The 15945-nt window shown below is 33.8% G+C and overlaps 2 protein-coding genes across 2 annotated transcripts; both read right to left on the reverse strand.

Moving 5' to 3' along the window:
- Positions 1–3254: 3254 nt before the first annotated feature.
- On the reverse strand, positions 3255–5613 carry LOC100258391 (zinc transporter 11). The gene is made up of 3 exons (XM_002265477.5): positions 4934–5613; positions 4076–4131; positions 3255–3970 (listed from the first exon to the last, which is right to left on the reverse strand). The coding sequence occupies exons 1-3, from the start codon at positions 5385–5387 to the stop codon at positions 3443–3445; spliced, it is 1038 nt and encodes a 345-aa protein (XP_002265513.1). The 5' UTR covers positions 5388–5613; the 3' UTR covers positions 3255–3442.
- A 7201-nt stretch (positions 5614–12814) lies between these two features.
- Positions 12815–15344, reverse strand: LOC100253257 (zinc transporter 11). The gene is made up of 3 exons (XM_002265598.5): positions 14656–15344; positions 13694–13749; positions 12815–13587 (listed from the first exon to the last, which is right to left on the reverse strand). Exons 1-3 carry the CDS (start codon positions 15113–15115, stop codon positions 13060–13062), a joined length of 1044 nt encoding a protein of 347 aa, XP_002265634.1. The 5' UTR covers positions 15116–15344; the 3' UTR covers positions 12815–13059.
- Positions 15345–15945: the final 601 nt, after the last annotated feature.

The following is a 15945-nucleotide window of genomic DNA, read 5'->3' on the forward strand; positions in this document are numbered from 1 at the left end:
TGACTAAAAGATGTAGAATTAAGAGGAGGAAGAAATCAAGTTGGGATTAAATAATCAAACCAAAATATTAAATTAATCAAACTCTAATTTTTTTTGAAGTTGTGTTGCAACTGTGTAGAATCTTGTAAAACTTTCTAAACATGAGAAAACCTTAATAAAACTACAATAACCAATATTGGAATCAAATAGGGATTTAAATCTCTAACAGAGAAAATTTTTGAACACCTATTCTATTCTAAAATCCATTGGAAGATCTCCTAATTTGATTAACTTTAGAAACTTGATTAGTAGGAATTTTTACATTTTACCCATAATGAGGGAATTTGGGGAAAAGAAAGGAATTGAATTGACAATAGAAATTCCAGTACTTCATAAATGTTTTCATTTCTTTGTACTTAGTTAAAAAGATTTAAAAGTCATTAGCCCCCTTTTTCATATTTTAGTGTTATTTCTGTATGAAACGGTGTCAATTTCTTTAATCTTCCTTTAAAAACCCTCTGACCTTGAGTTATCTCAATTACTATTAAAGCAAGATAACACATGTCTATTAGTTCAATGCCTATGTAGTAAATATAAATCAATTGGGTTAGATATAACGGAATCTGAAGATAAAGCCCTATTCATTGGCCCTCGAAAAGAGGCATGGAAGCAATGTCAATGAAAACGTTCTAGGTTGTTCTTTACGAATTAGAAGGCCAAGGGAGTGGTTAGTTTGTTGGCCAGACTAGATGGGCTCTAATAAAGAAGATAGTTTAAATGATAAGATAGGATTATGATTTGAAGTATAATAAAAAATTATTATGTTAGTTGCAACATATTCTATGTGTGTTTGTTTGCTTATTGATATAGTATTATGCATTATCATGGTGGAAAGAAACCTAGATTTGTTTCGAGAAAAAGAAAATAGACTACTGCATTGCTTCAAAATGATAGAACAGGAAACTTAAGTGCTTCACCATTAAGGCTTAGCCTTTAATGTCAAGAATGGTATCATTTTTGAGTAACATCAAATCCTAGACTAGCCCCTATAATTTTTTTTATCTTCCTCACAGAATGTTAGGCTTTGAACTTTACCCTATATTTTATCTGGTTCTCATAACATCAGCTTGGGGCTTAAGTGGCTCTTGTATTACAATCAATTATTTCCATACAACTCATAGAATTTTTAGCTTAACCCGTTCTATTTCAATGTCCATTCCAATCATTCATTATCAATCATACTTTAGTATCGGTTTCATAATTTTATATGCAGTTGATTAGTTTTGAGCACAATCCTTATTGTTATCTATAGAATAATGGATTGAAACATAATTGAAGGTAACCAAAAACATAAATAAATACATGCTCATTTGTATATAAAGCTTGCTTTTAACTTAACATTTGGTAAAAAGTGGGAAGAAGAAAAACAAAAGTTGAGTACTCCGATTTTTTCTGTTCCTATAACAAAAATTAGTGCTCGTCTCCTTCATTTTTGGAGTTCTTAAGAGTGGTCCCCTTCATTTTTGGAGTTTTTAACTGTGGTCCCCTCCATTTTTGGAGTTTTTAACGGTGGTCCCTTCCATTTTTGGTATCTTTAACAAAATAATCATGGTGGCCCCCCATTCCATATCCATTTTCTTTACCAAAACAAAAGATTTTCTCTCTGCCAAGCTCACAATGAAAATAAAATAAAAAACCAAACACATCTCTACCAAGCTCAAGATGAAAATAAAATAAAAAACCAAACACATCTACAATAATAAACTAAAATATGTGAAAACCAAATAGATTTACAAAAAAAAAAATTAAAATTTATGTAAACTAAAAAACTCATAAATCTTACTTGACCAATGATAGAACAAGATGAAAATTTGGAAAATATTGAATTTGAGCCAAAGATGAACCAAAGACAGCCAGATGCAGTAGGAGACAATGGGAAGAATGAATAAAAAGGCAAAACCTTAAAGGTAAGAAACCTAACCAAAAAGGGAAATGAATTGAAAATTCTTCATAACTGTAGTTGGTAACTATGGTTTTGACCGATTTTTAAAAAATTTAAAACCATAATTGGTGACTATGGTTTCATGACCTCGATTCCTACGTGGTATAGACGTACTAGATTGAGTATTATTTTGGAAATCAGTTTACTTTTTTATTTATTTTTTAAATGTCCTATTTTGGGTCAAAACTCATGTGTTGTTGGGGACTTTGGCTGGGCTCATTTTTGTATCAATTTGCTTTGAAAAGGTTCTTCATGTAGACCTTTAGAAGAACACATGGGATAAGTTGTTTGATGGATTTTGGCACCTGCTTCGAATTGTGTGGCTTTTTTAACTTCTACTGCTAGTTTATTTTTTTAAATGGTAGTTTGAAAAAAAAAAATCTTAAAGTATGGTAGTTACAAAACTATTGATAAATTTATTACACTTTTTGTCACAAAAGTGACACATTCCATAGTTTTCATATCAACGATACATGTTAAAAAAAAATTGAATTTACACTAAATGTTTCTTAAAAAAAACACATATTGCAATTCTATTAAATCAAATTTATACTAAAAGATATTTTTTTTAATAGACACTTTTTCATAATTTTTTTATTAATCACGCAAGCTAAAACATCGAATTTAGGTGTCTCTTGAAGAGACGCTTTCATATTAACCACATAGTGAAAAAAATTTAAAAAAAATACACTTAATATATCTCCATAATTCCACAAAATTGAATTTATACTAAATGTGTCTTTTAAAAATATGCCTTTCACAATTTTTATATTAACCACCCATCGAAAAAATTAAATTTATATTAAAGGTATATTTTGAAAAGACATTTTTAATATAAATTTAATTAATTTATATTAAAGTATCTTTTAAAAAGACACTTTAAAAATATAATTTTGTAGAATTATGAAAAATGCATTTTGAAGTGAGTATAAATTCAATTTTTTTTCTCACTGTGTAATTAATATGAAAACCATTTCATTACAATCCATCTATATGTTTTGCTAGTAGTGTAAGTTTCATGGGATTGCATTTTCCTTCTACAGAAAATGCATGGTCTGAACTGGCCATTGAATTGTGCCCACGGTATATCCCATTGTTAAATAATGGATGATCTGCAAATAATCTGAACTGATTCTAAGCCATCTTTTTCAGAACATGAGCTGATTAACCCCTAGTTTTCTAATGATTTGTTTTCTTCACTTGTCCTCATGATGCTCTACCATTACTGGATCCATGAAGCTAAAGTCACATTTCAAATGATACAAAACATGTTACCGAATATCTTTTCACTTGTCTCAATACTATTTTACTTGTAGTGCAAGTATCTAAAGATCCCATTGAAAAGAAAAACGTGGGTTTGCTTAATCATCATAAAAAAGGTGGGATCAAGAAATGACATTTCTATACTCTCGGATATCCTCTCTGCAGCTTCTATGATTAAGGAACAAACCCAAGATGAGCTCAGGTGTCCCAGATCATCACAACCGCGATTACCCCGACACCCAACAACACTGCTAAGAACTTGTAGTTGGGGGTGTCAAAGGGAACTGTCCTCTGGCAATTGTATCCCTTGGACAGTAGATGGTTTATTGAGACATAGATGAAGATCCCACATGCTAGCCCCATTGATATAGCGTATATCCAGTCAGCCACAGCGCCCTGGGTAGTGGCATCTATGACGATACCAATGGCCACTCCAACTGGGCTAGAAATGGCAAATGCAAAGGCATAGGCTACACAGGAGAGGAGGGGTCTGTCTGGAATCATCCGAAGGAGAGCTATTCCCATTGCAATGGCTGCAAATATCTTGTGGAGACAGACCGTCCATAGAGCTCTCCAAGCGTCAGCTTCGGTCTCTGCAACTCCAATTGCAATGCCCTCAAATACAGAGTGGAAACACAGTGCAAAGATGAGTAATATGTTGTCCCCAAGCGATGTGGCAGTTCTCAGAGGGGCGTTTACAAAGTGGAGCTCTGTGCAATTCTGATCCTGTTAAGGGATAGTAAGTATTCATTTAGCTGTCTCAGGCATTTTAAAACGTTTTTCCTTGAATTTTGTAAGCGATAGAGAATCAAGGTTTCCCTATCATCTTACCTGACCCAGAGACTCTGAATTTCCGCCATTACTACTACTTTTTCCTTGCATATTTGCTGTAACAAAGGAATGAAAATAATATAAGAATGAAAGTAGATGATAATACCATTATGAAAGAGAGTTCAAATCCAGTGGGAGTAGGATTTTGTCTCATTCTTATTCTGATTCTAAAAAACCATCCAAATACATTAAAATGAAAATTGAATGGATTTCTCAATCGCTATCATATGGCCAAGTGCACTTATGAGATTACCATCTTATAAAACCTCAACAGTCAACATCATATGTTTCGTAAGGTTATGGTTGGTTCTCGGAAAGTACAAAGAAAAGAAAAAAATTATTAAGGAAAATGATTTTCTCATATTTGGTTACCTTATAAAATATTCCAAAAAAAATTAAATATAATTAAAATTAGTAAGAAATTTATGCATTTTAAAATTATTTAATCTTCATTATGATGAGTTAAAATAAATAAAATGAATTTAAAGTAAAAAATAAAAATAATTTATCATCTTTAACTCTATTTTTTTATTTTCCTTCACTTTTTATTTTCCTTTATTTTTCCTCTCTATTTTATTTTCTTTGCATTTTCCCTCCGATTTTCCTAGAACCAAACATAGCCTAAATTCATTTGGAATTTCCCTATTTTAAGCTTTCTCGTCTACTAGTCTATTTTCTCAGCAGTCAAACAGAGTAATAATCAAGGCTATCAAGCACCAGAAATTTAAAAATAAAAATCACCAAATCAGTAGTGTCTACACTAAATTGAGTTTCTCATATCTTAGTTTCCTCCTTTTCTAAGGAAAGATAAAATAAAATAAATAAATAAATAAAAAATCAAAGGCTCAAAGAACCAACCTTGAAGCTCGACATCTCCGCCGCCACCACTCGGCCCCTTTCCATACACATAGGAAACCAAACAATCGGCGAACATCGTCGTCAAATACCCCGCACACGCCAGCATGAACGCGAACGGATACTCCACGCTCGTCAAATCCCCAAACGTCTCATTCGAGTCGCTCAGAAAATGCATCATCGCCGTCCCCATAAACACTCCGCCGGCGAACTGCGTTCCCAGCACTAGAAACGTCTCGTTCCACTTCAAGAAGTAGGGCGACACGCCGCCGATGAAAGTCCCGACAAACACGAGAATCAGACAGTAGATCTTCACCAGAATCAGTGGCTTCGTCCTCAAGTCAACGCTGTCCGACGACGGCTCGTCACCATCATCATCATGATCGCCGCCATGGGCTGCGGCGACGGCGGCGAAGGCGAGGAGGAGAAGAGAGAGGGAGAGGAGAGAGCGAGGCATTGGAAACGGAGGGATGAAGAAGGAAGCATTTGAATCAGGCTGTAGGGTTTCTATATTCTTTTATATATGAGAGGGTTGGTTGGAATTGTACGATACAGAGACGAATGGTGAAAGAGGGCAAGTACTCAGTACTGCACAAAGAAGACACGAACGTGGAAAGTATATAATGATTAATGACTAACCATTTATAGCTTCACAGCCAAGCTTCTCCTCCCCTGCCTTTTGGGCAGCGGCTGGTATTTCCGCGTGATAAAGGAGATGCACACGTTCTTGGGATCTTTTTCTAAAAAGGAGTTAATTTTATTTTATTTTAATTTTCTTGATACTTCGTTGTTTCTGCTATCAAAGAATGATTGAAAAGATTTAATATTGGATATTTTATTTTTATTTAAAATGGTTTTATGGTTCTTTTTGGATATTTTAATTTAAACATGTACGGCTGTCAATTATTTTATGTAATATGTCTTTTTCCTGATATATTGCATTTAAAAAGGAATGTAAATTATATATACATTTTTTTCTGTATATCAAATTTCTAATGAAAATTCTTGATGATTGAAAATATATTATAAAATTTAAATTATTGCATCAAAAAAATAAATAATAAAATTAAGATATAAAAAAAATAACCTGGTTGCAAGCAATGACTTTGACTAGCTCTGAAGAATATAACACAAGAATTTTGCCATTTATGAATGAAACCACCATACCATACTTAACTTATCTAACAGTAGATTGCTTATTTATGCCAAAATCAAACATCCCTGCTCCATATGAGAGAAATGTTCATCGTAACTGCATACCAGTATGCTTCATTTTTAGAAGTTTCTATATACAACAACATGGTTGACCTTTTCCCTCTTTATTTTTATTCTTACAAATTTTCCTTCACTGCTCATCTGAAAGCTTAAACTATTAGCCTTTTTTCCTATAACGTGTGACCATATATAATTATATTTATATGAATATTATTTAAGGGTATCAATTGATAGGTAGGTGAATCAATTGATTAGGCATCCAAGAGTCTTATGTATGGAAGACTCAAATTACAAATGAGGAGTTAGAAAATTTAACTCATATGAATGTGGTGTTACAATTTTTGTAACCCCATCTTTATGAAATTTATTTGTACATTATGTTTATGAGTAATGGAGGAAAATAGAAAGATATAACCTATACAATTATATGGATGCATTCAAGTTCATAACCCACTATTACCCATTAATTTGTACATAATGGGTGTAAATAATGAGTATAACTTCCATATAGTCTTTGATGGGAAGACTAAGAGATGTACAACTTATTATAAATTGAGGTCTCAAGCCACACTCTCATTCTTATGTCTTTTTCTTTCTTGTTGTTTATTTTTTAACAACATACACCACACAAGTGACCCATCCACTATATGAGAGTAGTGAGTTGAAGACCTTGACAATACAATTCACAAGGTGACTCAATCTCACTTCATGGATCAAGGTAAAAATATGATCATTATTTTAGTACTTCCATTTATTTGTTTTATGTATCCAAAATTGTTTTCAAAAATAATTATTTCCGCATAAAGTTTATGAAAGTTTGGTTAACATAAACAACAAACCCCACTCAAACATTCAAACTGTAATCCATTATAGGGACCTCAAATATGAGTGGGTTTGATTTTTATTTTCTAAAAACCTTAAGAAATACCAAAAATAAAAAATTCAGATGGTTTTCAATTGCACTGTGGTGCGCCGATTGTAAAGATACTAATGGTCATGCCATCACTGAACCTCTGAGACGGCCAAATCACTCCAAAATGTTTAAAAAAAATTCTCTCTAATCCCAACCAAGAACTGAAAACAACCAAGAAGTGCTTCATCCCAACTGTTGAATTGTCCAACACAACGAATTCAACATCGAATGAACACAAGCACAAGAAGCACAAAGAGCAATGAGATGATACCTTCTATGCAAATCTATTGTATGAAAGTGTTTTCTCGTGTAACAATGTGCACAAATTTGAAGATGAGGTTTTGTGGATATGGATGACTGAGATTACACACTTGATGATGGATGATTTGATATTGTGTGATTTATTGATCTACCACACATCTGATGTTATACTAGGGCCTATTTGCTCTTTGGTTGAGGTTTATAGATCTTCACGGATTTGCATAATCATCTCCACTTACGAGATGCATGTCGAGTTGATGGTATATTGTTATCTTATCATGATTCCCCAATGGAGTCGCCATTTTGTGTACATCGCATTTTATGCATGCGCTCCCATTCGATGGTGAACTCGTTTTTTTATTTGAAAAAGACTTATTTTTTTAGAAAAAAGACTTGGAGTCGTCACTTATTTTTGTTTTATTTTTAAAGTGAAAACAAAATAAGAAAGAAAACTCTAAGTGTGACTCTTTATTTGGAAAAGACTGTCTGTGAAAAACCAAATCAGGGTTCGGGGGTCAGATTACTTATTGGGAAGGTACGGTAAAGACCGTAGCACCCCTCTAAGCCCCTAAAAAATGGGTCTTTACTAAATAAGTAAAACAAACATGACAATTAACTAGGAAATCAATGGATACCAAAATGGGGTTACTTAGTGGCAAGTAATAATGTGTTATCATGAAATGGGGTTAGTGCACAATAATGAGTACAAAATATATCACATGTGTCACTAAACAGAGTAAGAAATCATTAATTGCAAACATTGCACTTCACGTGAATTTAGTTTTTAAAGAAAACACTATTGATGTTGGGCTCCCACCAAAGCCCGATATATTTTTGCATGATTTAATTCTATAAATTCCAGTATTTGGAATTTTTGAATTTAATTCATGTTTGTTTTAAAACATTTAGAAATCAAGGAAAATATGAAAAGATGCTTGCCGGAAAGAAAATGATAGCAATTTTTTTTTTAAAATGGGATTTTTGGTGATCATAAACTCTAAAGAAGAATGAAAGGTTGTGAGTTAAATTATTTGAAAACCAGATTTTTGAAAATCAATATTTGAAGGCATGTATAAAAATGAATAAATAAAGGAAGCAAGTGGGCTTTGAAAATGAACATAGGAGAATGACCATGCAAACCATGCAATAGTGGAGTCCTAGGCTTGGGGCGTCACGAACACTGGTTACATGTTGTTTCTGAAACCCAATTAAGCAGGAACGATGGAGACTGCAAGATGCTGAGTGTACCAAAGATGGAGATGGGCAAGAATTGGTCATATGCACACTAAAGTGGCCATGCGAATGAGTAGCCTTGTGAACCTAAGCATCAATTCTTCCTTGTAAAAGAACCATGATTGAAATTGCAATATTTCTATTTTCAAACACTGGACTGTCACTACTAATCACCACTACTCCGACCATGTTTGTTGTTGAATACGATGAGGGACTTAGGAAAGAACCTAAGCATCAATAGACTCTTTCTCGGCCTCTATAAGAAACTACATAAAATGCATCTCTATACCAAAAAATGGTGGAATAAAATCTATAATATTTTCCTTGAAGAATTTTAGCTTCTTCATTATGTATATAATCTAATTAGATTGATCACATTTTTTTTTTTTATAAATATCAATCAGATATCATATTGAATCCATTCTTAATCATGAATATTATATTCATTTAAATAATATTCAAAAGTATGCTTAGTTTATAAGTCAAAAGGACTTTTTTTTTTTGTGGAATTGTGATATCTTTATGGTAAAATGGCAAGGCGCACAGAAGGGCCATTTGGGTAAGATCAAGTTGTTTGGACTGGAGTGCATGTGGATCGTACTAATGTGGTCAAAATCAAATCAAATCCATGTCCAAAACATGATTGAGTGGAAAAGCAAGCAAACTCCAATGAACCAACGTTTCATTTGTGATGGTTAAGAGATGTGTTAAGAAACATGATATGCATGTTGAACTCAAATCCTCTAAATATGAGCTTTTAGAAAAATTGGTAGTTCAACATGATATCAGCATTTGGTTTGGTGAGAAGGTTTCGTGTTCGAGTTTTGGATATGAATCCAAATTCTATTTATCTCTCCACCATTTTGGATATGAATCCAAATTCTATCTATCTCTATTGTGTCTATCCACCCACTATTTTGGATATAATATGAATCCAAATTTTGTCTATCTCTTAACATGCTTCTATTTTTCTCTCTACGTGCGAGTATAAGGTTGCAACATAGGGGAGCTTAAGCTTGGGTTCAACAAGATGCTTGGTACACACACCAATTGTATCAAGCTAAGTCAATACAATCGACAATCAATATATTATTGGATTCTACAATGGACGACCCTGATCAATACAAACCTAGTGAATCTTAAATCTTCCCACATAAGGTGGCTTTTCATCTAAGTCATCTAACTGATTTGAAAGAAGAATTAATCTAGATCAATTCATTAATCAAAAGATGATTTGATACTGATTTAGGATTATTAGAGATCATTAAATTAAGGGTTTATTACATTTTACCCTCCTAACCAATAATGTGTTTTGCATATTACCCCCTCAAGTTTAAAATCGAGTAATGTACCTTCCATGCATCATAATTACATGCAATGTGTATTTTTAGAGTGACGATGTTACCTTAATTAGACGAAAGGTTCATGTACTCTCCACATGACCTATTTAAATGAGGGCAAAAGAGTCATTTCATTTTAAAACGCCAAAACCCTGACCCACTCTCCTTTTTCCTTCATTCATTCCTTCCCTCAATCTTCGTTGTTTATCTCGCCTCTGTTGCCATTGGCGCCGTTGTGGACCCTTCACCGACCACCCATTGCACCACCACCTTCCCGTCGTGACTTCACTCTCCTCAAATCCTACATTGTCATTCTCGTAAACAAACGCTAGCCCCAACGCCTCCCTAAAAAGCATCATTTTGATGATTAACCGCCAGCAAAACCTCGGTCTTGACCTCGCCCTCCGAATAGTCAACCATGTCGACAAATTCCACCCCAATTTTTCCCACTATTAGGAAACCTACCTCGTCATAATAAAGTTACTAATTGCTTCAAACTTGCCAAATCTTGTATTTTCCAATTTCTTTAAATTCTTTTTTTTTTCATCACGGAAATTTAAATGAGAGAAAGGATTATAAATGCTTAAGAAAAGTTTTTATTTTCAAATTTTTGTTTCTCAAGCATTTTCGCTGGATTTGGCAAGGTTGTCATTTGAATTTTGAATTGATTTTCCTTTTAGATTTTTATATTATATTGTATTTCAATCATTTTTTGTTTGACGATTTGAATTTGATTGTCTTGGATTGTGATGGTTTTTCAATTCGGTGCTTTAACTATTAGGTAAAACAACTTGTTTGGTTATGTTTTTTTTTTTTTTTTGTGAATCTGTCTATTTTTTAAGATACTGCAAATTGTTTGGTAAAACTTGTTTGGTTGTTGAGAAAATGTGGTTTCTAGAAAATGAAGGAAGGAAGAAGAAGGAGAGTTGGGTTAGGGTTTTGGGGTTTTAAACTATAATGACTCTTTTGCCCTCATTTATTAAAAAAAATACCATTTTACCCTCGTCCACGCAAAGAGCACATGTCATTCTATAAACAAATGTAATGTCGTGACTCATAAAATGTACATTGCATGCAATTATAAAGCTTGGAGGGTACATTCCTCGATTTTGAACTCAAGGGGACAATGTACAAAACACGGTAGAGGTCGGAGGTAAAGTGTAATAAACCCTTAAATTAATTACAAAAGTGTGTGCCTTTTGATTAGATTTGTTAAGCAACTGATGCCCTCGATTAATCAATGCGCGCAGATGTTCCCAAATCAGCCATGTGCAAGACTGACAGTGGGATGCTTACCTTAGTTTTACTTCTTTCGCATTAGCAAAACGACTTTTAGACGTCAAAGCCCCTATATTTATATTATTTCCCTCTGTCCTGCACAAATATTTATTTTTTAACCTTACCATTTTGAAGGTTTTTTCACCGTATTGTGCTCCCCTTTTCATATTTTTTTTGCAGGACATTTTCTAGGGATAGCAGCATTATGGTTTGTCCAAGTTGGCGTTGAAATCTACCGATTCTTCTCTTGTATGATTAACTTTGAAGAAAAGATTGATAGGGTCGATAAGGCTGAAAGAGTCAAGCTTCTAGGAAAGAAAGTTACGGGTTCTACCGTCAAATGTGGTGCATCACTAGTTTTTGCTTCCATAGCAGTCGGGATTGGTGCCACCCTTTTCTATCCTTCAGCTCGTCAGTGGATTGGTGGGTACATCTCCTCATCTACAAGTACCCTATAAAGCTTTTTGCATAATGTCAGTAACATACAAAATATCTGCAAGTAGCTTGCTAATTTTTATAGAATGTAGAAAGGAAAAGATCTTTGATCTGTAAAATTTCCAATACTTAAATGTACTTCTCCTGCAGGCTGTGCTGCTGGGGACTTTGGCTGGGCCCATTATTGTATCAATTTGCTTTGAAAAGGTTCTTCATGTAGACCTTTAGAAGAGCACACGGGATAAGTTGTCTGATGGATTTTGGCACCTGCTTCAAATTGTGGGTTTTAAACGATAGTTGGAAAAAAAACAATTTAAAAGTGGTAGTTACAAAATCTATTAAACTTTTTGTCAGTATCTCTTTCATATTTTTCATATTAATAATACATGTTAAAAAAATTGAGTTTACACTAAATATGTCTCCTCAAGAAACACCTACCGTAATTCCATAAAATCGAAATTATACTAAAAGGTATTTTTTTAAGATATACTTTTTCATAATTTTTTTATTAATCATGCATGCTAAAACATTGAATTTATAGGTGTCCCTTGAATAAACACTTTCGTGTTAACCACATAGAGAAAAAAAAAATTACACTTAACATATATCCACAATTCCACAAAATTGAATTTATACAAAATATGTTTTTTGAATAAACACCTTTCACAACTTTTATATTAGCCACCCATCGAAAGTAATTGAATTTATATCAAGGGTACATCTTAAAAAGACATTTTCAGTATAAATTTAATTTCGTGAAATTATAGAAAATGCATCTTAAAGTAATATCTTTAATGTAAATTCAATTTTTTCACTGTATAACTTATATGAAAATTGATTTAATTGTAATTCATCGATATGTTTTGATGTTAGTATAAAAGCCTATTTGGTAATGATTATAAGAAACGCTTTTAATTTTTTTAACATTATAAAACTTTTATCTTTTAAGTATTAAAAAATCTAAAAACATTTCTTAGAAATACTACCAAACACACTCTAAATTTGATAGGTTTGCGTTTTCCTTCATAGATGATCTGAACTGGCCATTGAATTGTGCCCTCGGTATATCCCATTGTTAAATGATGGATGATCTGCAAATAATCTGAACTGATTCTAAGCCATCTTTTTCAGAACATGAGCTGATTAACCCCTAGTTTTCTAATGACTTGTTTTCTTCACATGTCCTCATGATGCTCTACCATTACTGGATCCATGAAGCTGAAGTCACATTTCAAATGATACAAAATATGTTACAGAGCATCAGATACCGAATATCTTTTCACTCGTCTAAATACTATTTTACTTGTAGTATATGTATCTAAAGATCCCATTGAAAAGAAAAACGTGGGTTTGCTTAATCATCATAAAAAAGGTGGGATCAAGAAATGACATTTCTATACTCCTGGACATCCTCTCTGCAACTTCTATGATTAAGGAACAAACCCAAGATGAGCTCAGGTGTCCCAGATCATCACAACAGCGATTACCCCGACACCCAACAACACTGCTAAGAACTTGTAGTTGGGGGTGTCAAAGGGAACTGTCCTCTGGCAAGTGTATCCCTTGGACAGTAGATGGTTTATTGAGACATAGATGAAGATCCCACATGCTAGCCCCATTGATATGGCGTATATCCAGTCAGCCACAGCGCCCTGGGTAGTGGCATCTATGACGATACCAATGGCCACTCCAACTGGGCTAGAAATGGCAAATGCAAAGGCATAGGCTACACAGGAGAGGAGGGGTCTGTCTGGAATCATCCGAAGGAGAGCTATTCCCATTGCAATGGCTGCAAATATCTTGTGGAGACAGACCGTCCATAGAGCTCTCCAAGCGTCAGCTTCGGTCTCTGCAACTCCAATTGCAATGCCCTCAAATACAGAGTGGAAACACAGTGCAAAGATGAGTAATATGTTGTCCCCAAGCGATGTGGCGGTTCTCAGAGGGGCGTTTACAGAGTGGACCTCTGTGCAATTCTGATCCTGTTAAGGGATAATAAGTATTCATTTAGCTGTCTCAGGCATTTTAAAACGTTTTTCCTTGTATTTTCTGAGTGATAAGAGGATCATGGTTTCCTTATCATCTTACCTGAGCCAGAGACTCTGAATTTCCGCCATTGCTACTGCTTTTTCCTTGCATATTTTCTGTAACAAAGGGAAAATGAATGAAAGTGAATCATAATACCATTGTGAAAGAGAGGAGTTCAAATCCAAGTGAGAGTAGGATTTTGTCTAAAAAACCCATCCAAATACATTAAAATGAAAATTGAATCGACTTCTCGATCTCTTATCATATGGCCAAGTGGACTTCTGAGATTACCATCTTATAAAACCTCAACAGTCAACACATCATGTTGCGTAAAGATTTGAAATTCTATTCTTTTCTATCCACCATCCATCCAGGATCCACAAGGTCCAACCGACTTATTTTGAACTGAAAAAAGGGTCAATTTTCAACAACAAACAAAAGGGAAAAATAAATTCTTCAAAGAAGGAAAAAAAAAATTCTGATAATCTCCATGTCAGTAACTACTCAACTTAATCAACTCTGCCTCAGGTTTTTTCCAAAGCACCAACTAAATTCCAGAAAGAAAGAAAATTAACAAAAGAAAGCCCAGCAAAAATTTCATAACTTTCTTTTCTTTTTCTTCTGGCTTCACGGCAATCAAAGTCATATCTAAAGAAGCTTCGCCCAAAAGGGTGAGCTTTTCATAGCTTTCCTCCGTTTCTTCAGCTGAGAAACAGAGTAAGGATTTAAATATCGAAGTTGAAAACGCTCACTAAACTCATTTGCAATTTCCCTGCTTTAAGCTTTCTCTTCTTCTACTCTATTTTCTCGGCAGTCAAACGGAGTAACAATCAAGGCTATCAAGCACCAGAAAAGAAAAAGAAAAAAATAAAATAAATTCAAATCACCAAATCAGTACTGTCTACACTAAATTGAGTTTCTTATCTCTTACTTTCCTTATCTTCTACGGGAAGATAAAATAATAAAATAAAAAATAAAAAATAAAAAATTAATAAAAAAATTCAAAGGCTCAAAGAACCAACCTTGAAGCTCGACATCTCCATCGCCACCATTCGCCCCCTTTCCATACACATAGGAAACCAAACAATCGGCGAACATCGTCATCAAATACCCCGCACACGCCAGCATGAACGCGAACGGATACTCCACGCTCGTCAAATCCCCAAACGTCTCATTCGAGTCGCTCAGAAAATGCATCATCGCCGTCCCTAGAAACACTCCGCCGGCGAACTGCGTTCCCAGCACTAGAAACGTCTCGTTCCACTTCAAGAAGTAAGGCGACACGCCGCCGATGAACGTCCCGACAAACACCAGAATCAGACAGTAGATCTTCACCAGAATCAGTGGTTTCGCCCTCAAGTCAACGCTGTCCGACGACGGCGCGTCACCATCATCATCATCGGCATGATCGCCGCCATGGGCTGCGGCGACGGCTGCGAGGACGAGGAGGAGAAGAGAGAGGGAGAGGAGAGAGCGAGACATAGAAAACGGTGGGATGAAGAAGGAAACATTTGAGTAATTATGTAGGGTTTCAATATTCCTATATATCTATATTAGAGGGTTGATTGTTCACCACAGACACAAATGTGAATGAGCGAGTACTGCACCAAGAAGTCATGAATGTGAGAGACATACAGCTACGAACTACGATAATGATAATGACTGATCATTTACAGCGCTTGTTTCGCAACCAAGCTTCCTTACTGCTTTGTGGGACTCTTCTTGGGGTCTTTCAATGAAAAGGATTTAATGTTTTTTGTTTTTTTTTTTTAATAAAAATGTTTAAAAATTTAAAATATTTTTAATCTATTCTTAATATTTTAAAATATGTTGTAAAAATAATTTTTATATTTATTTTTAATTATTTTGTATAATTATTTCTTAAAATAACTTTTAAAAAACAATATAAGACAATTAAATGATATTATTTGAAAATATCCTTTTTTTTTTTTTGTTCTTAATAATAAAAAAATATGTTATCAAACATGTAATTTTGCATTTTTTTAGAATAAAAAATTATTCTAAAAACAGTTACCAAACAAATCCTAAGATTTGAAAAAGAATAATTTATTTTTATTTAAAATAGTTTTATTGTCTTTTTAAGACAATTTAAATAAGTAAAATTGTTAAATATTTTAACATACCATTCTAAATTATTTTTCTTAAAATTGAAAGTATTGTAACTATTTTTCTTAGACTTGGAAGTAAATTATTTCAAAATTTATGATAAAACGTATTATTGGGTGATTTAAATAGTTTTATTGTCCTTTTTTCTGCATTTTAAATATAAGTATGGTTGTCCATTATTTTAT

The sequence above is a fragment of the Vitis vinifera genome, chromosome 19 (genome assembly GCF_030704535.1).
Source record: "Vitis vinifera cultivar Pinot Noir 40024 chromosome 19, ASM3070453v1".
Taxonomy (NCBI): Eukaryota; Viridiplantae; Streptophyta; class Magnoliopsida; order Vitales; family Vitaceae; genus Vitis; species Vitis vinifera.